The sequence below is a fragment of the Pleurodeles waltl genome, chromosome 12 (assembly GCF_031143425.1).
Source record: "Pleurodeles waltl isolate 20211129_DDA chromosome 12, aPleWal1.hap1.20221129, whole genome shotgun sequence".
Classification (NCBI taxonomy): Eukaryota; Metazoa; Chordata; class Amphibia; order Caudata; family Salamandridae; genus Pleurodeles; species Pleurodeles waltl.
This window is the reverse complement of record NC_090451.1, coordinates 675,548,771-675,572,070: the sequence shown is the minus strand read 5'-3', so window position 1 is coordinate 675,572,070 and position 23,300 is coordinate 675,548,771. Positions and strand designations below refer to the sequence as shown.

Below are 23,300 nucleotides of genomic sequence, written 5' to 3'. Positions count from 1 at the left end.
TGTAGAAAATATTCACAGTTAAAGTATCAACTCCATTAGTATCACTATTATTGCTCTCAGATTATAAGAATATTTCCCAAAACTTCAGTAGAAAGCTTAAATATTGTGTAAGTAGAAAGTTGTGAACCTGCTTATCAAAGAACCTCTATAGGAGATACAGGTTGTCAACCAAAATGATTTGAAGATGGCATGCTGTCTCTCGGAAGTGCTTTATGAATATTTCTAGCATAGAATAACTCTTTGATCCTTCGTAAGATATTTTTTTCATCCATACTGTGAACACAAAAGAGCATGCGTGTACCACATTATGCAGAATTATGAGGCACATAGTATCAGGCAGCTGCAAAGCAAGGGTGTAAGAGATGTCTTATTTTTGTCCAACATCCTTTCCCATAAGATATTCCTTTGTGTTCATTTTAGGTCTCAACAGAATAATGTAACATTTTGGGAAGAATATACAGGAAACTAATGCAGAACTGGAAGACAAGATGGCAAAGATCTCCATAGCAACCATGTACTTGCCCTTGGTGCTGAGATAGGCTGGAATAAATGAGAGCCAGACGGTAAGAAAGGCAAGTATGCTGAAGGTGATGAATTTGGCCTCGTTGAAGCTGTCAGGCAGTTTTCTAGCCAGGAAGGCCACTACGAAACTTATAGTGGCCAGCAATCCAAGATATCCAAGCATACACCAGAAAGCGATTGTAGACCCTTCATTACATTCACATAATATCTTTCCAGGTTGAAGGTTGATGTTATATTCAGAAGAAGGAGGAGAAAGAATTAGCCAAGAGGCACAGAGAAGCACTTGACTGACTGTACAGACACTAATCACTATGTACGAAAGTTGTGGTCCAACCCATCTCCTTAAGTCACTGTTGGGTTTCGTGGCATTGAACGCAATGACCACCATGATAGTTTTGGCTAAGATGCAAGAGATGCAAAGAGCAAAAGTGATGCCAAATGCAGCCTGGCGAAGAAGGCATTTCACTGTAGTTGGATACCCAATAAAGATTAGTGAACAAAGAAAGCATAGGGCAAGGGAAACGAGCAGGAGGTAGCTTAGGGACCGGTTATTGGCTTTGACAATGGGGGTGTTCCTATGATGAATAAAGAGTTCCAGAATAGCAACTGGAATGAGTGAGCAAAAAATGCACATGGCTGTCAGGGCAACTCCTAAAGGCTCTTCATAAGAGAGGAACTCCATGACTTTCAGCACACAGTTGTCCTGTCCGGCATTTGGCCACTTATCCCACGGACACTTGGAGCATTCAGTTGAGTCTGAGGAACAGAAGCATCAAATAGTTTAACAGTAATGAGTAAAGAAATGGCATCTGCTTATTAAGAATTTAGTAGAATTATGTACAATTTGTGCATCACCTTTACATATTATAGGTTCCAAAGGAGACTCATATATTACCTTTGATGGTAATGACCAGGAATGTTTATCTTCACAACAGATAATACAAGATGCCATCATCATCCACAACATATATATATATATATATATATATATATATATAGAATAATTGTGAACAACCATGGTTCTGAAATAAGTAGGAGGTGACATTTGGGAAATAATATGACTTAGAGGTAAAATCCAGGTCTGATCAGAAATAATCAGGAGAACTTTCTAAATATGCATGCAGTTATAGTGTATATCAAATGCAGTGAAATGTTCAGGGCCAGGTGATGTGACTCCTCCTAGTATGAAAGTAGAATAAATATTATTATATTAAAGAGGTTAAAGGTTAAGGACATTTGTTTTTGGAACATGACTGACAATTATGTACATAAGTAAAAGTAAATGTATATGAATATGTAAATTAAATGAAGCTTGACATATGTCAAGCAGATATAGTATCCTAATTGCGCTTGTGATGTAACTGTCTGGATCAAATTGAGGATGTTATTGTATTTTTAATACTTCACTATGTGAACTGTAACCCTAATTCAGTTGTAACTAAACTGGTTTCATTATATTTGTGTTTATGTTATGCTTGTCTGTATTAAAGCCCTGAAGAAGCATCTCAGTGCTGTCCAATTCGTGTTGGCTGTGGCTGCAGCAATCAAGATGAATGTCTGTCTGAATGGACTAAATTGGATGTAGTAGGGCTTGGAGACATATTTGAAGTTTTTTGGTTGCCATAAATAGGATGCATTAATCATTACTGTTTAAATTGTGTAGTGGCATAATAAAATTGTAATGAAAAGGGTTTTAGTATAAATATTTTATAATAAAAAATTAAGGAAATAATATGTAAAATATTATTATTGAGACTCTGAAAACTGTATAATGTCAAAAAAAGCTCCCTACGAATGTATATCATCTATGGATTAAGTCATTAGTCAGGAGGGTAGCTGACTCAGTGAGTGGTAGTAAATGCACAGGGTTAGTGATATCCTGTAAATCCTTACTACCAAAATTATTTTAAATTTGTTTCTTTAGGAAAGAAAACCCATCTCAACTAAAAGAATAAAATATCATGCGGATCTCGAAACCACTTTTGGACTTACAGGAAATAAAGCATAGGTTGATGGGGAGGGGTATTTCAACATAAGAAGGTTTACTAGTGAGACTTAAGGTGGACTTTGCTGTTGAGAACTTATAAATATCTCCTTCCCAGAGCCTCCAAAACCACCATGGAGCCCACCCTGGCGGGTGAAAGTTGACAAAATTGGGAGAGTGGGCCATGTGGCTCCCCTACACAAGCCTACTATGGCACTGGAAAGCCCACCCCAGGGACGAAATGTTAGAAAATGGGGGGGGGGCACCCACAGAACATACACCCACAAAACCACTCACACACCAACTCACACACACTCACTGACTTTCCCACACACCTACTCACAGACCCCACACCCACAAAGCCACTCACACATACACTAACAAACCCACACACACCCACTGACACAACCACACACACAGCCAATCATAAACCCACAGCATGCAGTTGGCTGCATGAAGCCAAGCCCCCGCCGCACAGGGCTAATGGCCATGCACAGCGGAGGTTAGATTGACATAGGTAATTAAATATTACTTTATGTTTAAAAAAAAAAAAAAATTGGAAAGGTTACCAGGATGTTATAGGTAGGAAAAGAATTAAAAAAAAAATTCTTAATTCACTAAAATACTAAAGGTTACAGGGATGGTATAGTTAGGTCTAGATTTTACACACACAAAACCATAGAAATTCAGCAGTTATAGTTATATTTATCTCAAGAAACTATAACTTGTGCTCTAAGGTAACAATAACTTACGGCCTTGCCACTGCAAATTATTCCACATATTACATCAGTCATGAGATCTTCTGTGATATCATTGATAATATCACTGCATCATTTGCAATATAATTATTGATGAGAAAACTGTGCATGGTGGGAGCGTGAGCCGCAGTCCCACTGCAACCAAGGCTCGGGGGTCAGGGTATTCCTACTCTGACCTGTTAGAAATTGGGTCTCTAGTTGGCACAGGTGTGCACCCTGTCCAAGTAGGGGCCACAATCCTAGTCAGGGTAAGTCTCAACAGACCCTAAATTATCCTGTGCTCACCCTCTGGTAGCTTGGCACACAAGAGTCAGCCTTAACTTAGATGCAATGTGCAAAGTCTTTATGCAATGCATAAATAATAAAACAGTGAAGACACCACAAAAAGTCTCCTCACCAGGTTAAAAAAACAGAATATGATTTTATAAATCAAACAAGATCAAATAACAAAAATCCATTCAGTAGAAATTGAGATATGAACTTTTAAATATTAAATGCAAGTTTAGAAGAGAATAGCGCTCAAAGAGTTATTTGGCCGCACTGGACTGGGACTACCTCAAGAGTTCAGACCGCCTGTGATGGAGTTAAGGCGGGTTACAGGACCCATGAAGGGGCCGCTGAGCAAAAGTACATTAGCCCTTGTAGCAGCATGAGATGTGTCGGTGATCCCCATGCAGTTGAGGTATTTTGGCGAATTTCTCCAAGCAACTGTGGTGACGCTTTGGGTGTGGGAGAGAAGCTTTGGTTCCAAAGTGCAGCAGTTACTAATGTGACGCGCTGTATATCTTCATGCTGTAGAGGCCATGGGTCGATCTTCTCCACAAAGTGGTGGCGGCGATGCATCGGTTCCAGAGCAGTGGTTCTGAATGAAATGCAGCAGTTGCAAGTGCAATGCGTTGATCCATTTCCCACAGAACGGTGATGTGTTGATTCTACTGTTGCATCAGAGAATGCATCAGTTCCACCGGAGCAAACCCTTAGGTTCACTTCCAAGGATCCAGGACTGGGGTGACACCACTTGCCAGGATGGGCTCACAAGCAGATGAGCCCAAGGGTTGGGGCAGGAGTCTTTTGTGTTTCTGAGACTTGGGCAACTGAAGGCAAGCCTGGAAGCCTTTGGAGACACTTTGGGGTCAGGTGATGTAGGTCCAGTCTATCTCACCCAGGCAGGGGAACAGCAGGCAGCAGGCCAGCTCAGTAAGGCAAGAGCACAGCAAGGCAGTGTTCAGCAAAGCAACAGTCCTGCAGAGTTGGCCCCAGACTGAATACAAGGGGGTATGCAGCTCTTTATGTGGAAACAGGCTCAGCTCTTTCAGGTGCCATTGTCAGTTCCTCCCTCCCAGCCAGCCCGGGAAGACCCATCCGCCTGGGATGAACCATCAGGAAGTGAATGGCCCATCATGCACACCTAAGCTCCATTGGTGTGTGGATGTACAGAGGGAATGTACAAAGCTCAGCTGTCACCACCCCAGATGTGTATTAGAGATATGCCCACATTCCAAATGTGGCTTTTTTAGACTTGCAACTTAAAATCTAACTTTGTCATAAGTTGGGATTTTAAATTGTGAGTCCAGGGACACCAAACTTGTAATCTCTGCCTTGTCCCAATTGGAAATTACACTTATAAGATGTAATACGGTAATCCCAATGCTAACCTATGGGGGAGATAGGCCTTGCAGTACTGAAAATTGAATTGGAGAGTTTTTCACTATCAGGACATGTTAAGCTTAAAAGTACATGTCCTACCTTTGAAGTACTTTGCACCCTGCCCTCTGGGTCGCGTAGGGCCTACCTTAGGGGTAACTAATATGTGTAAAAAGGGAACATTTAGGCCTGCTAAGAGGTTTGTCATGCCAAGTCGAAATGACAGTGTAAACTGCACACACAGGGTCTGCAATGGTAGGCCAGAGTCATGGTTACAGGGCTACTTAAGTGGATGGCACAATGAGTGTTGCAGGCCACAGTGGCATTTAATTTACAGGCCCTGGGCACATGTAGTGCCTTTTACTGGCTTGATGAATCAGTCTGAAACTTTCAGACAGTAGCTGGAATGGCAAACTAGCTTTGAAAATGTGGTGAAAATTTGACAAACACCACCAAAGTTATAAGCAAATGAAAATGATTTTCCAATGGTAAGTAGGTTCTAACTTTAACTACCTAATGGTGATGACTTAAGGGGGGAAAGCCTTCAATAGATCATGATGTCCCTCCCCACCCTCAGAATGGGGGAAAATTGCATAGTTCAGTGTGAATCTGCACAAGAGAAAAACATGTTATTTCTTGTGTGTGTTTCAAAAAAGGTATTTTAACAAAGCCAGGATGTAAAGGGTTACATCTGTGCAGTGATTTGTGAGCAATAACCTCACGGAGGTTACTGTTCTCCTACAGAAAGTAATCTTAATATACAGTCTGTGAGCCAATAAACTTTGTTTATTCATGTCAATATTACTTTGCCTATAGTTGAATTTTGCACTATACTGTATGTGTGATAATGTGAATTTATAAGTACAATAGATCTAAATTATATAATGTCGGGACACACTCATTTTCAGTGACATGGCATAGATATATGGCAATATACATATGGGTAGGCCCAGGGGGATTTAACACATTGAGGTTTCAAAAGAGTTTGATTACATTGTTCTGCAACTTCCTTATGAGGAGTGTATTGCAATATTTGATCAAATCAGGACAGCTTTGAAGCAGTAATTGAACAAGTAGTTGGATACAGCTAACAAGATTCTAATAATGCATTGAAAAAAACGTATATGTGACAGCCGCAGAAGTATCAGTAAGATGACAAAACATAAATGACTTTAAGGTATATAAGATTTTGAACTGCCCATGAGGGTTGGAACACCAATGTAAAAGCAGTGATGACAGTGGAAAATGCCTGTGCAGCAGAAGGATCAAGAAGCTGCATATACCATTCTGTACAAGAGATGGACCCTCACATTCCTTCATAAACTTAGGAATTAACTTTGTAGACTCACATATGCAGAGAGGGCATTAGACCAGTGCCTGAAGGCATACAACTACAGCATACCCACTCCCAGTCTATCATCAGAAAGAGCCCATACCACTGCATGTCACTAAAGGTAAGAACTGCCTCCAGTCTCAGAAACCACATTGGCAAATTAAGTATGAATTTGTGTTCTCTGAAAAATTATGTGCATCCCTCTACTGGATACTATTAAAGGCACACCACTAGAACTAGGCTGGCTCTCAGTAGCTCTGCATGGCAGCAAGCAGTTTTGTCACACTGCCATCCAACGCCGCAGGATAGATCAATCACCCGATCTAATGAAACTTTTGTCCTGGAACATAAACAGCTTTCAAAACAAAAACGGCAATGAGGACTTGACATACTACCTGAGGAACTTTCAAATCATACTGCTGGAAGAATCGTGATCGACACTACCAATCCCGCTCAATGGGTTTGTAGGATAGTTTGACTCAGCGTACCAAAGCAGAAGGTTCAGGAAACCGCTGCGCTGTATTACATATCATAATACAGTATGCAGAGTCCTTTTGGCGTGGAGGTGCTGGCGGTGGAAAATGCCTCTCTTCTGCGTTCAGCCAGGCTGATAGTGTCGGATTTCAACCCGCAAATGGGCAGAAATCCTAACAAAGTTGTAATAAGGCGGTCTTAGGACCGCCAACACTGGCAGTCTTCTGGCGCCTGCGACTTTGGTGGTCTGTTGAAAAGACCGCCGAAGTTGTAATGAATGCCATAATCTCTTGGACTCAGTGTATTAAATGGCAGGTATCAAGCAGAAATTCCAACGGCGTGGACCTATTACTCATCTGATGCTCACTCTATAATTGATTTGACAGTAGCCACTCTCCTCCTATTTCACTTATCATTCCATATAAAAAAAAAGGTCTGAAAGCGATCACGGCACACACATTATAGAGCTTAACTTCAAATGCCCCCTTCATCACCAGGCAAGTGTCCTGCCAGGGTAAATGGAAACTAAATGATAAGAAGATAAGGTGGACCCAAGAAACCATAGGTGCCATTGGGAAAGTAGCAATGGACCTCATACAACTTCATAACAGCAAAGATATAACTCCGATTTCCAACTGGTACTCTCTCTTTATAAAAAATCTAATCAGCAAATACCTGCCCACAAAACACTCAACCACACACCGAACTACAAATGGCTCATATTTTTATTAAAAAGGAACTCAACATCTGCTTTATGTCAAAGCGTAAAGAGGAATTTTAATAGAAAGCTAATGGTAGCGTGGCAGCAGCCTAGTAACCATTTGATTCAAACCAAGTTGAAATATTACATTTAAGTTTTAAAGGAAGATGGTATGGGAAGAAAGAATCACAGCAAGACTGACCTTTTGGGCAGAAGCCCGGTATCTTTGCAGGAAGAGTAATTCAAGTGACTTTTGGAAGATGGTGACCAGCTTAAATACAGGTCTAAGCGCCAGAAGTAATTCAAACCTAACTGAAACAAGATGGGACAAGTGTTTATTCAAGCATTTAATCAATCCTCAGATGAAGGTACAATTGTCAGAAAGCACAATTCCAATAAGGAATCCACTCCCAGACGAGCTAATTGACTGTTGGGGGTCTTCAACTGTGCTGTCCTGGAAGAAGGTATCCATGATTCATGGAAGGGCTCAATTATCAGTCTGATCTTCAAGGGGGGGACCGGCAACAACCTGAAAATTATCGCATCATTACCGTCCTAGATACTGAGGCAAAGCACTTTGCAGGCCTTTTATGAGCAGAGCTAACTTATTGGGAAGAAGGGGAAAACATCATCCCACTAAACCAAACTGGCTTCACACAAGGAGGAGGCACGACGATGAATATTCTGGAACTTTCTATAATAACTGACGAATTGAAATTATCAAATAAGCAAGTTATCCCTGTTTTGTGGACCTCAAGGCCACATTTGAATATGTCCCCAAAACCTCCTTTGGCAGAAATTGTCGCTTTGGGGCACACCTCTGTCTCTTTTAAAAACAATACAAATGCTTTATACATTTACTGAAAATTGGGCATATTCCAAGGAGACCAATGTGCAGCTACCTCAAAGAAACGGGTCAAGCATTTTCTTTTTCTGTCCAGCTTTCAAAAACTGTAGGAAAAAGTGGCTAATTCCGTTGTTTTGGAATCTGGGAGTTGGTGATCACGAAGAGGCCATTAGGATTTTAAGATTTGATGCTAGCCACAGTATTAGCTTCTCTGTAAGTAGACTTTTACTAGGAATGTGGAGATTACGACAAAGGATGGGGGCCGGCCGTGAAGCTAGGGGCAGGTCTGTAGGATTTTAAAGATGAGCCGCACTCATGAGCGAACATTGATTTTGAATTCTGACTCCTATAGTGGCCTATGACTCCTTATTAATTTGAGGGGAATTTTTATTGTATTGTTTTCTTTGGTGACACCCCTTTATGAAGTATCACAGGGTAACTAATGTTTATGCACATGTCACCGTTATGCTATGGCTGATTTTACCATGATTACGAATGTGATGTTTTATGTTATGGTTTATTAAACCGATTGACTAGGAGCTCTTATTATATTCCTCATAGAGACGACTAGGTTCTATTACCTTGTGGTATTTTTATAATTTGTCAAAATGTTCTAACTACTGATTATAATGCTTCCATTCGTGATTTAACTTGTATTTGTGTGCTTTTATGGCTTTGTGCCCCCCCCCCAAAAAAAAAGCTTATTTTGACTCTGACTTTACACAAGCCCCTGGACAAGGACGGCTTCTATCTAGCGAAGTGTATACCTCTCAGGGTCTAAAACAAGGTTGCATGTGGGTGCCATACTTATTCAATATATTTCCTGCAGACCTATCCCCAGCCTTAATGAGGTAAATGCTTACCCCCCCCCCCCTCCACCACCTCCCAAGACTACGGGATCTTCACATTTCTAATCTTCTGTATGCGGATGACATGAGTCTTCTTATTCAAATGGATGTTGGCCTACAATGCCTCACTGATAAATTATCCAATGACTCAGTAAGTAACCATAAGGCAATAAACCAAAACAAAACTAAAGGCATAGTTGTGAGTAATAGAAAGTAGGAAAATAACCAATGGTATGTACAAGGCCATCAGCTGGGATTGGTGATAACGTACAGATACCTTGGCCTCTTACTCAATGATAAAGGCTGCTTTTATCAACATAGGCAGGAGCTAAAAGGGAAGTGCAGTGCCTTAACTCTGGCATTTCCAGATCCCTGGATGGCCCAAGCTTTACATCTATTTTACAGGTAACAGCAGCAAAATTAATCCCTAGCCTGTCATATGGAAGTGAGGCTCTATAAGGCAAGGATACAGTGATCCTGAATTCAATCACAACCAAAACTTACAGACTCTTCTTCCACCTCCCTCCCAACGCCTCTCCGGCTCAGATCAGACCCAAATTTGTTATGGTAAATCAACTAAACGCTAGAAAGGGGGCATACATCAAAATACAACCCTATTCATGCAATACACTGAACAGTGCCCTCTGGCATAAAATGAAAAAAACAAAAACAAAACACTCTTGCCCGTCTCTACCTAGACTCTGATGTTGATGATTTGGGAATGTGAGCATCATGGGACACAACAGTCCTCCAAGGGTCTTTCAAAAAATTAATAAATTCAAAAACTAATAAGATCTCCACTGTTAGCAATAAAGAGACACTATTAGCCAGGTCACCCACCTAGATTGTACCAAATGGGTATAAAGCCCTTAAACCCCAGCCTTATATGGAGGATAAATGGTTCAAGCAGCTAAAGGAGACCTTTACCAGGTTCCACTTTTCCCTCTTCCCGCGGATTGTCCACACCATCCTTGGCTCTGGAAAGCAGAACCACGTACATGCAGATTGTATCATAAGGCAGAGAAGAACACTATACATCTAGTATGTATCTGCCCTGAACTCCTGAATGAAAGAAGGGTGTACTTGAGAGCACTTTTTAATCAACAAGGCATCCAATCCTGCAGACATGCCATTAGTGCATTAGTGCATATCGTATCATATCGTAACTCAACTGACATCATTTTCAACTGTTGTTTTACAAAAAATTTAAAGCATATTACCCAAAATTGAGGGACTGTGATATGAGATAATCCCTCCTCTAATACTAGCAATATTATCTTAGTGTATGCTATGGTTTTTATCAACTACACATAGTAAAATTACATTAAATTAAAGTGCCTGAAGCCAAATCCTCCTTATATAGCTTTCTGGATGATCAGTTGTTTTTTTTCAAGACTCATCTCTGGTGTCTGGATTGACAAGTCTCAGAATATCTATTATATTATTTGGTTTGTCCTTTGAGAAATATTCTAGGCCAAAGTCTTCAAATGACCTAGGGAAGCAGCAGGCAGATAGTAGAGTGAATTGATTAGGAAGCACAAATATAATTATTACTTCATTCTCCTTCATCCAAATCAAATCAGTTTATAGGGCACGAAGACCCAAGTGCCTCAGGACAATGACATTTCGAATAATTGTTCTTAATTTACACCATTTTCAACTCTTTCAATATAGATAATGCAAGTTTGTGTAAAAATATAAATGTGACCAACATGCACATCTATTGTGAGGCTTTCCTAATTATCTTCTTGTGCATCTTTGGAAAATGTCAGTGACAGCTTCAGTACCCTTTTGTCCTCTGAAACTGGACTCAAATATTTCTCCTGTTAGAAACTTAAAGATTGATGGCCATATGGGGGTATTAGAAGATCACAGAAGAAATGATTGCCAGGGTCTCAAGATCGAAGGGACCTGTGATATGGACATAATGACTCCGCGACTTGTTGCCTCCCGGATATCTGTGGTTGAAATACTGCTTTGTAATGCTGATATGCCTACTGCCATATGTGATGTCATTACACTATGATTAGGAAAAAAATCAATTTTATTTAAAAAAAGAAAAAAGAAGATTGTGCCCAGATCATAGACTAGATCTTACACAGCTGGAAGATACTGAATTCTATATTAAGGGATTTATATGAGATCTTTCTTAGACATGGGAGAAGTATATAATTCAGGATCACAGATGAAAGCATTAAGAGCAAGGATTCCTAAAGGGCTGTGTCATCCTATTAGTGCTGAAAAGCAAACCCTTTCTCACTGGATCAGAGATTTGTGTGACCCATCAATGTAAAGAGCCAAAAATGCAGGTAAATGCAGGTAAATTTACCCATCTGGTTGGAGATCTCACCCTGAGGACAAGGGACACACAGAAAGCAACAAACTGGCTGTCCTTCTTTCACAGCTTTTCTGAACCCAGGGAGGCAGCGTTGACTACACACTGAAGTGGGGACCTGAAACACATAACCACATACAGAAAATGTTTCTTTAACAATATATTGCTTATAATGCTTTATATCAGGAAAAAAAGAACATCAAACGCCTTTAAATTGTACTGTAGAGGATATAACCTTAGTGTACACACATACAGCTTCCCTTGGTTTACATTTGCTATTGACATTACATACCATTTTCAAGTTCAAAGATTGACAAGTCTCAGAATATCTATTATATTATTATTCTCTAACAGATTTTCTCAAAGCAGCCCACAATTGAAAGCCTTTTATTGGATTGACTGAAACTATATGGGATGGTGAAAAATTCAGAATGAAAAGCTGCCCTGATTATTAGTTTGGTTAATAGAAAAAAGGGGTACATGTTTGCGCACCATTCAAAAGCAAATTTCAGAATCTAGACTTGTTTTGGACCTGAAAGGCATAGTTTAATTTAATTGTTGTAAATTAGGAAACAAAATACTACTTTATGGATCAATAAATAACCAACACTCCTGCAGACCTTGCCATTTCTGGGAGAAAACGTGCTGAGTTTCTTGATTCAGCAAGGGATGATATTATTAAAATAAACTCCCACAAATTCAATTTTAAAAAGCAATACTGTGATACAATGGTCAAAGTAAGAGAAGTTATCCCTGTTTTACGGAATATGTAGCGTTACCCCTTTTTCTCACAAGCGTTATCTTTATTAAGTACATATATCTGCTACAGAAATCATCAATATATTTTTAAAACATGTGCATATGATGTGCAAACCATAAAGACAGCCCATTTGTTAGACACCCCGCAGCATCAGAGTATTTACCTGTAGTTATAATTTTCCTTCAATTACATTTATCAGGATTTAATCACCAATATCCTTTGACAATGGGTCATACTATTGCTTTGGGGAATGAAACATGATTAAGCCATTCAGCATTATTAGTCCCTGGATGCGTCTATGGCCGAACACTAGGAAGTTTAATCAAGATTCCTTCCTGTTTGCCTGGGGCAAGGGCTACTCCTCCTAGTAGTCATAATGCCACCAAGCACTTAGGGGAATATCTATGAGAAAGTCGTGCATCGGTCCCGATGCGCCACTTCTCTGGCGTCGCCCTTGCCCCACCTAACAACACCATGATTGTGCCATATTTAGAATACGACGCACCATGGCGGTCGTTGTCACAAAAGCATCAGGATTTTTGATGCTGTTCTGGCGCTTTGCTGCAGTAGCATCAAAAATTTTGACGCTAGTGCAGCACAGCACAGGGAGGCCCAGTGATTTTAATGGGTTTGTCATTTTAACGCCTGCCTTGAGCAGGCGTTAAAAATGACAGAAAAAATGGCGCGTGAAATCTTGTAAATTTCACTAAGCCATTTTTTCCGGCCTCCCTGCGTCGGAGCACCCTACTTGCATACATTATGCCTGGTGCAGGCATAAGGTGGCGCAAAAGGTGGCAAAGTGGCACAATGCAATCTTGGTAGTTTTTGTTTGAAATGATGGATACATATAGTTGTTGTTAAGAATGGCACAATACCACTCCAAAACAATGTAGAGAAAGAGCCACCATAGAACGTCCTGAACAAAATTCTAGAAAGGAGTTCAGCTAAAAAGTGGAGCAAAAATCAGGGACAGAATGGTGGGTCATAATATGACATAATAGTTTCCGTCGGTCAGCCCAGTGGAAATATCGCAATACAACGAGGGGTGAGGTTACTGGCTTGACAACGGCCTCAATCCCGCGGATTTGTCGGTCCGACGGTTGGACCGCCAAAGTCATAAATGGGCCCTACATTTTTACAGGGTTTTTAGTTGAACAATACTACTGCATGAATCAGAATCATTAGCACTTTTTAGCTGTATGAAATGATTTTTATCTACTATGTAATAAACTCATTCTGATTCTGATAATTGTGAGTTTGAATTTAAATGGGTTCATGGTGTCCGTCAAAATATGTCTGCATCCAGTACAAGTCATCTTGCTAGGTTATAGCTCTCTTTCAATGGCTGAATATTCTGTTCATTTCCTGGCAAGGGGCATAAGACCAGCAGAACAAAGTGTAATTTTGTCCATTGATTTCTTATAATTGTAGAAAAAGTGCTCCAACTGCTCCTTAGGAGGCATGAGCCTCTACAATGAATTTCTCATAACTGTCTTGATAGCATAACTTTGGAGTTAAAATCAACATTGTTTTAATCATAACAAATAACTTTTTAACTCAAACATCCAAACAAAAACCTCCCTTCATATTTTCCTTCTTGAAGCCATGGGTGATGTCGCTAGTTGTCGTTGCAAAATCGTTAATAAAGCAATCACTAAAAACTGCAAATGCAAGAAACCTTTGAATCTCTTTAACATAAGTAGATGAAGGCCATCCGAGGTTATCCGAATTAATTACAACAATAGCAAATTCAGGACATCTTTGAGTTTCTGTAACATTAGTAAGTGAAATCCATGGCAGGTTGGTGAAATCCTTCATTGAGTCCATAGAGAGGTTGGATGCATTCAATCAAAATCCATGACACTAAAACTATCCTCCTCAAATTCATATAATATATTACATTCACATGTCCTTGCTATCCAACCTTTTTTGTTTGCTCGCCCATTAAGTACAAACAAAATATAGTTAAACCTTTGGAATCTCGGCATAGAAAGTTCTCCACCCATAGATTAGAGACTAGCATTTTGTAGTAGGTGAGGAGTATTACTGTAGAACGATTTCACATATGTATTTTGAAAATAATAAAAAATAATAAAAACTCCTGAATTATATTAGCATTTCAATTACAGATTTTAAATCCAAATATTTTCTTTGTTACACTTAAACCTAATTTTCAATTTAATTACAGACGTTTTAATGTAAAATGACACATGTTTTCATTGCCACATCGAGAGCAAGTTGTGTCAATTGTAAACGCATTCTACTGGATAGCAACTGCCATGGTGGGTGCATTTGCATAGCATTGCAGAAATAACTAACCACATCCTAGTTCAACTCACACAAAACTCTGATTTTATTGAAGGATGGTTTGCAAATCTAATCCAGGAAAGGAACCAAGAATTCTATGATTGTATTCTTCCAAACAGTCAATGATAGTGTAATATACATATTAGTGCTTGGCTGGATCCTATAGAAGGCTCAGATGAAGGGAGGGTTTAGAAAGTAATGAAAATGTTTTTCTTTAAAATGACATAGTGGATTTATTGTGCTATCTACTCCTGCTTCTTTTGATTGTGTATTCCTTGAAGAATTGACTACTTCCTCCCTCCCTTGAAAGCATCCCTGCTTTTTGCTAAAATATGACATTTGTTTCTCTGTTATGTGCACATCACAACCATGAGCAAAAATTAACTGCAGTGAAAACAATCAGTTGCAACAAATGTGGACAGTCATATATACCTGAGAGATCCCTGAAGACCACACTATGGCAGTGGTGTTAATTTTGAGAGTCTGTCCTCCAGGGGCGCTGTAGTCATATATGCCAACCGTCACTTGCCTGAGGTTGCCATCAGGATTCCTTTGCCAGTTTACAATATCATACTGAGCCCCAACTTCACCATTGTGATTGAAAAATATCTCTGCTCCCACTTTGTTTTGAAATTTCACATTCTTAACATAATGTAGGAGCTGGGAAGAGAGAGAGAGAGAGTGACATATTAACACAATTTGTATGTGATGTTAACATATAAGCATACTCACAGAAATAAGAGTCTCCATTCCTCTCCAGCTCACTTTGCATAATAATTCATATAGAAAAAAATGAATGCATTAGTGCTCTAAGGTCGTATTTAGAGAATTAAATCTTCCATAGGATGACCCTCAATAGGTGGTTAATTTGCTGGAGAAGTTATTGCTACAATATTGAGAATATTCATTATCCACTGAAACAGAATCCTCCGATGTGGATTTAGCAGTTCTTCCATTCGAGGGCATCCTTTTACAATAAAACTCTATACATGCAAAATCCAAGCTTCCACAAAGTTCATCCATTTTGGTTTAGAAAGACACATTCTGCTAGCAGTCCTGCACACCAAAATAAAAAACTTGATAATGGACACCTGTCCTGCATTTTATTATCACTTTCCTGCTCCAAAGCTAATGGCAGAATCGTGCTAATTTAATAAATTTGAGGGCAACTTTGCTATCAATTTGCACCGGGTTTGCATCACAAACGTTGATTTGAGATTTACTTTATTTGCACTGAAAACTACACCTAAATTTACTCAAAGTAGCACAGGCACTCCTTTGTTTAAAGGAGTAGTACCATGATTGAGACATAAGCCTTCCCCCTTTACTACCCAGGAGATTTGATGCAAAGCACTATCTATAAACATTTTTGACTGAGCTTTGCACCAAACAATAATATCTATTCGAGGTAGGTATTAAAAAGGAGAAACATTTCAAGTTATTTTCACTTTTCTAACATTGCATGTGTGCAGTATTATACAACATACTTCCACTGCGAGAAAATATTTAAACTATATCTGCTTGTCGAACAATTAGAAGAATTTTACCACAATATCAAGATGCAAATATTCTCTTACCAGAGTATTGTTTCCTTTATATTGTGCTACCCAAGATATCATCTAGAAGATCAAAGTTAAAAACATTGCTTTTAGTTGCTGTATTTAATATCAATGTTTTATATATATATATATATATATATATATATATATATACATATACATATATGTTATATATAGCTTTTCTATATCTTTGTACTAATGCAAATATTTTGGGGCTGATTACGAGTTTGATGGTTGGAAAAACCAAACTGCCAAACTCCCAATGAGGAGATTCACCATGGGGCTGGCAGGCTCCCCACCGGCCCCAGTATGAGTTTTCAACTGGGCTGACTGGTGAAAAACTTCAGCCCAGTGGACAATGTGTGGCAGCATTTGACTCGGCTCCACATGGAGCAGATTCCAATGCCATTGCGCAGGGGGCCCCCTTAGCACCCTTGAAATGTTCACTGTCTGCATTCCGGCGGTGTTGTGGAGGCAGCTCCCTGCACTGCTCACAACAATGTTGTGGGCAGTGCAGGGGCCCCCCTGTGGCCCTAGCACTTGTTCTCTTCCAGCCTTTTCATTGCAGATGAATCGCCATGAAAAGGCTGGCGGAGAACATGGTTGTAACCAGCACGGTGGCGCTGACCTCAGCGCGGCCGTGGAAGATTACAACCACCATCATCCCGTTGGGATCAAATATCTTGGCGGAGACTGCAGTCTTTTGGCGGTCCGACCTCCAGGGTTGTAAAGTGAAGGTCGGGCCGCCACAGCCGCAGCTGTCCAACGTCTACAGTGAGTCTGACGGTCTTCAGACCACCAGATTCGTAATAGGGCCCTATGTGTTTATTGACTGCCCACTTACAACCCTGGCGAGCAGACCCAACAGGGAACCTCAGTCCCCAACGGGGAACATGGTTCCCGATGGCATGACGGCTGTCAGAGTTGTACTCAGACAGGGCGGAGCTGAACTCACCTTAATTACATGACAAGTGGACTGTGTGTGTGTTTGTCACCTGTGTCTACCTTTTAGGATAAGGCCTCTGTAATGTAGCTAGGGTAAGGGGCACTGGGTTGCTTACATCTGAATCCATTTGCAGTTGGTATGCACAAGTGTGCAGGCTGCATTTGTGAGGCTACTGGTGTGCGCAGCCCAATAACTGCGCACAGATAGCCTGGAGCAGAGGGGACTCTGCAGGTTTAGATATTGAACTGGGATAGGCCTTATAATATTAGTGGCCACGTGTGAAGTCTGCGCGATTTACTATTTTCTCTGCAGTGACACATATAAATAGGGGGATATCTGCATTGAAGTGCAGTTTCTCTTCCCTTATGCCTACAAAGTCCTGTTAGGTATGAAAGGCACAGTTCATATTCACGAGTTGCAAGACCATTCATGTATATCATATCGGCCATCCAGATTTGTCATATATCTTTGCTACAGCACAGAATTAGAGCCCAGGCCAGTTACATTGCTCCCCAGCAGAGGGAACAAAGACCGGCGCTTCCCTCCGCTCCTGAATCGGAAAAGAAGGGGATACGAAGCTGCACCTATTAGTTACTTGTCACACTATACCAGGGCTGGGGACAGCCCAGGGCCACTGAACGAAGAAGGATGCCCAAACATCAGGGGCCAACACATGAGAGGGCTTCTCTTTGAGGTTTTAGTGGTAAAGGCCTACGCAGTGATGCCAGTGAGAGGCAGAGCTAAGACCCCAAGGGCAGATGTCATCAGTGACTCCTGGATGATGCCCTCTTGAACTATCCCAGCACGCTGTGGAGAGGAGATGCGTCAGCCTAGGACTGGCCAGAGGTGCAAGGCTTATAGAACTTTCAACACACTTTTGAAAAATGAAAAAGGTAGCAAAAGGGTTGTTGGTGCTGTTTGTGCTTTTTGCTGCTAGACCCTGGGACAGCAGCAGCCATGGACAACTGGAAGGAGGAACCCCCGATGCCTAAAAAGACTAAGGACTGTGCCCCCACTTGAAATAGGAACCAGTGGGACACTCCAAGGGCCACTGAGGTTGGCCCCCTGAAACGTCATGAGGACCAGTTATGGGAAGTATCTGGACTTCTGTGCCCAGAGACAAAGACCAGGAGGTGAGGTGGCGAAGGGAACAAGTGCAACCAGCTCTCTGTGAATTACACGGCATTGATGTTGAAGTGGTCTGCTTAAATGGGCCCTGTGGCTAGAGCTCACCACCAGGAGTAAAATAAATCTAGGATAATCCAAAACGGCCCCACAAGCCTCAAGTTATGGCTTTTTTTTTTTTTTTTAAAGATTGGTGAGGTTTGATCCTTTTCAAGACCCAGAGTGCATAAGGCTCGGTTACACCATCCTTCAAATAAATCCGGGATGGGCCAGGGCCCAAGGGTTGGCGTGGGATTATTTTATTTATTCGCTTTTATTCCAAGGAAGTGATGTAGGTGCTGTCCCTTCCTCTCACTAAAAAAGATTTACTAAAGCCTTGAACTAGTCATAAAAGTCTTATCATTGACTTCCAAGGAATGTAAATGACTTGTTATTATATAGGGCCCTATTATGAACCTCTGGTGGCGGTCGGACTGCCGCACTCCTGGCAGTCCGACCGCCAGATTACGACCCTGGCGGTCTTTCCACCAGGGGACTGCTGCCACCACCAGGATTCTGGATCCCAATGGGGTGGCGGCGGTTAGAGTCATGGTGCTGCTGTGCTGATCACAAGTCCTCTTTCCACCAGCCTTTGCATGGCGTGGTCCCCATGGCACAGAGAGTGCAGGGGTCCACCTGCCAGCACCCGTGGAATGCGCACTGTCTGCTTTGCAGACAGTGCGCATTCCGAGGGTGCTGTTGTGCAATGGCATTGGTCTCGAATCCCCAAGGGAGCCGAGGCCAATGCCGTGACATTGTTTCTGTCAGGCTGACTGGCGGGAAGGTCGTAATATGATGTTTCCGCTGGTCAGCCCGGTGGAAACATCGTAACATGATTGGGGTGCGACAGCATGATGGCAGCCTCCTCCCCACAGCTTTGGCAATTGGCTAGTCCGACCCCCAAAGTCATAATGAGGTCCATAGAGTTTCTTTGCAGTTTCTGAGTAATTCTGAGTCCAAGGTTCACCCTCTTTGGCCCAGTGGGTGAGGGAACTTCATGTTCCCCGATAAATTGAATATTATTGGTTGCATTTTCCAATATACCCTAACACCGTGCATGGTAGAGTGACAAGTTAAATATTTTAAGCAACCACCGAGGGTATTTGCTAAAATAAAGGCTGCTTTTCAGTGAAAGGTAGATGGACAAATAAATGTTGTTGGCAAGGTGCAGTGTAACGTTTATTGGTCTTGCCTGTTGGCATCTTCAACAGCTTTGGTATTGGGGCACAAGAGGGGTCAGAACACACAGAGCTGGATCACAGCCCTCATCCAGCCATGATCTAGCGACACCAGTGGTGGACCCTGAAGATTCACAGACAATCATTCTCCGAGCAGTTGTGCACATGTATTTAATAAAGTGAATGCCTGTATGTGCATTAGGTAAGGTATAGGTTCAGAGGGCATCTTTACGGGTACCAGGCTTTGTAGCCACATGTCTACTAAACTGACATATGTACTATCTCCATATGTTCTCTGTATGTTAGGAAAAAAACAAGTTACATATAACATTGGGATTTAAATTAAACTGTGGCATAATGGATAATACTAAAATGATGGAGAGTGGGAGTGCAATCATCACAGTAAGCCAATGTTTTCAAATGTCTGCTTCAGTAGTTAAAAAGACAGAGGATGTCTTTAACCTCTAAGGTATTTCTTGCCTGTCCAGTGTTTATGGATGCATTTTTCTGGACTATCAGCCACTTATACTTTATTTACTAACCACGAATCATTGCAAAGCATAACTGCACAATATATGCAACTGAATAGAGTGAGAGCTGTGTGTGGTTCCGCAAGTGCAAGATCATTGAGATCCAGGGGTCCTAGGGATTGCACCCCAATTATGAATGTATTTTACTACCCAACTAATAGGCAAAGGACACATTTTCCCTTCTTGCACCAGGGCCTGTGGCTCCGTTGCTATGTGACATCTCCTAAAACCGGGAAACCTTGTTTCCATTATAACCCGCCACTTCTCCAGTTTAACAGCATTACATTTTCAAATATAAAGATACATACTGCGATTAGTCAGAGAGATATACAATATAAACAAGTATATCCAGTGCTTAATTTGTAAATAAAAAACGTGCCAGTGCCTAAAGCCCTCCTCTTAAAAACGTGGCTGCTGCAATTAAATGTGCGAGCATGGAATACTGAGACACCGTAATCCTGAGCCATCTCGGGCCTCTTCGATCCATTTACAGCCGCTCCCTGCCCCTTCAGCTCACTCTTGCAGCTTTCTGTTTTCTTCCTTTGTGACGTTTTTTAGTTTTTCCCTTCCTCAGTCTTTCCCATACGAGTCTTTTGCTTGCAGTAAGTGCTTGAGGCAGAAGAATAAGAGCCGGCCCTCCAAAATAAGTGCAGGTTCTCCACACCGGAAGCAACAAGCACAAATTAAGCACTGAGGATATCTTGACAAGGAGTGTCACACAGCATACAAATACATAGAACTCCGAGATCACATTGCTAGTTTTACATACCCCTGTCCCTTTCTTTCCCAAATAGAAATGACTGTATTAGACAGCACAGGCTACGTGGGCTGCTCACCTCTAAAATGACAGTTGCATCCCAGTTGCACTCTAGAATCTAATCTGGAAATATACCCCTAAATAAGACTGTTAATCATTAGCTATGGAATGGTCAATTTATATACAATATGCATTTTAATCAAAGAAACATGTTCGGTGTACCTGCCATGGTTGGAAGTCTGTATTGTCACCACAGTTTCTACCCATCGATACAGATTCAATGTCTTTGCAAAATTTCAGATTCTGTAGCGCCCATGCAGCTGCATAAACAGCATTATATACGTTGTAAGCAACTCTTGAATTGGATACAAGGGTATAGTCATTATGCAGTCCCTCAAGGTCCTCCTCTCCAGTGCACAGGACTGATCTGTTATCCAAAGAGTCATTGTGAAGTTGGTGGTCAGGCCACTTGCATCCAAAGACTTCCTCCCAAAACTTTCCGATAAATCCATTGCTGGTAGATCCCGACGGATGGATGCTGGTGAGGTGCTTTTCAAATCCTGGCATAGCTCCACTGCGAATGGCAAACCCTATTGTGCCAGCAAGGAATTCTCTGTATTTACCCATCGAAAGAGGGGCCGATGTAGACCAAGCTTCACTGGCTATCCAGGTCTTCCCTGTCACATTATGTGCCACCATCTCGTCAATCAAGGGAATCAACCCAGCATCACTGCAGAAGATGATAACAGCATCAGCAGTCGAGCTCTTGACAACCTGTATAATGTGTAGGGCATTTCTGTCTGCTTGGTTTAGGACAATGTTTTCTGAGAAGGCAATGCAGACCTCTGTCTTGGATAGCTCTTGCCTTAATTTCTGAACTCCTTGTTGCCCATAGTCATTGTCTTCAATTAAAAGGCCTACCCAAGTCCAGCCGAAGTGCACCAGCAACTGGGCCAGTCCGTGGGACTGGAAATCATCACTTGGAATAGTCCGAAAAAAGGAGGGGAACTGGTTACGGTCACTCAAGGCAGGACTCGATGAGAAATAGCTGATCTGCAAAAGGCAAAAACAATTTTTTTGCATTTATAAAAAGCTTAACAGCAAGTCTTGAGCTTTGGAAATGATGCTATACTTCCATTTATTTATCAATCAATATTTACTTTTGAAGTCTACCATCTAAGGCTCTGAAGCTAATTTTTGTTTTTGAAATAATCATTGGTAACACGTTTTTACATTGGTTACACGGTATTAGAAATGACTATTGACATCATACAGTTGATTAAAATGTTTTTAGAAATTTAATGTAAAGGGCCCCAATCACAGTTGACCTTATTTTTCAAAATGTTTGGTTGAGAATGGTAGTCACTGGTCTATTCTTCTTGCTATTGCAACATTTTCATGGTGCTTACCAGCCTTGAGCAAACTATGAAGGAAGCTGTGAAGCTTTCTGTGTTACATTGGGTTACAGGAAAACCTTTCAGAGAGTATGAATGTTGGCTGCTGTGTGCCATATCTGGAACATGCTGGAGGAGCTGGGTGAAGGTCAAGGTTGTTTGAAATATGGTGCAATCAACATCAGTGCACATGACCATGACTATACATTCCATCTTATATAGGTTTTGATCTGAATCTTTTGATTGTAGGATAGGAGTCCGACAAGATTTAGTGATCTCTACCATCTTGGTGACTGTGGAATATTCTCTTTCGTACACAAATCAAGTTCCAGAGATTTGGCATCTGGATAGAGAGGAATCCTCTGCCTCTTTGTGACTTTTTGAAGCTAGGGACAGTCAAAAGTTGGGCAAGAAAGCCAGTGTAGGGATATGGAGGCTGGCATCGTGCGAGTTTGCATTTTTAATGTTCTGCTAGTTCCTTGGTGTCTTCTCTCCATCCAAAACATTATTCGTCTTAATAAAATCATAACTGATACACAGAACGTTTTAATACAAAAGTTACCAAAAGTCAACAACATAATACATTAAAATTTGTAAAGCAGTTCATTATGTAAACCACTTCAGTACACAATGAAAAAGACAGACATAAAAAGCTGCAAAAAAATTGCTTCAGAGGGCAAGGGTTGCAAACAAAGAAGTGTTGTCTGCATTGCCTAATGTTTAAGGTGTTATGCAGCAGTATCAAGTACTACTTCCCACGTACCTTAACAAATGTACAAAAAAACATAAAATTAGGCATGTACTGGACAGAGCCATCATCACACGGGCAACAAGGATAATCTGCATTCCATAAAACACCAATATTTAGCCTGAGGGCAATCTAAACAAAACTGAGTTGTGTGTTTGCCATGAAGAGATATTGGGTCTATGGCACCCATGGTTAGAAGTAGGGAATGAGCTCTTAACATGGATCTGAAGGACCTTTGAATGCCCTTGCATCATTGCAAGATTCAAGACTGCACTAGTAAGCTAAGAAGCTGTCTTTCAGCTGCGTTCAATATTCCCTGCAATTTCCATGGTACTTACATGGATTTTTAAAGTATTTTAAAAGGAGCCTCCTGGAGGTGACACTGATTGAGTTGTGCTCTAGGATATCAGCCTTTACAGGGATATCTGGTCATCAGGGCTCTGCCTAACATCCCATTATTGAGAAATATGATGTGATGTGAAGTGAAAACAAAGCTGAATTCAAGAAATAAA

The 23,300-nt window shown here is 41.0% G+C and overlaps 1 protein-coding gene across 1 annotated transcript in view; it reads right to left on the bottom strand.

Moving 5' to 3' along the window:
• Positions 1 to 367: 367 nt before the first annotated feature.
• Positions 368 to 23,300, bottom strand: part of LOC138267204 (extracellular calcium-sensing receptor-like) — a 39,517-nt gene continuing 16,584 nt past the window's right edge. Inside the window, exons 3-7 of the mRNA XM_069216058.1 lie at positions 20,869 to 21,699; positions 14,964 to 15,172; positions 12,913 to 12,934; positions 11,440 to 11,563; positions 368 to 1,278 (exon numbers count right to left, since the gene is read on the bottom strand). Of these exons, the coding sequence (XP_069072159.1) occupies positions 368 to 1,278; positions 11,440 to 11,563; positions 12,913 to 12,934; positions 14,964 to 15,172; positions 20,869 to 21,699 (2,097 nt within the window). The remainder of the gene's footprint in view (positions 1,279 to 11,439; positions 11,564 to 12,912; positions 12,935 to 14,963; positions 15,173 to 20,868; positions 21,700 to 23,300) is intronic.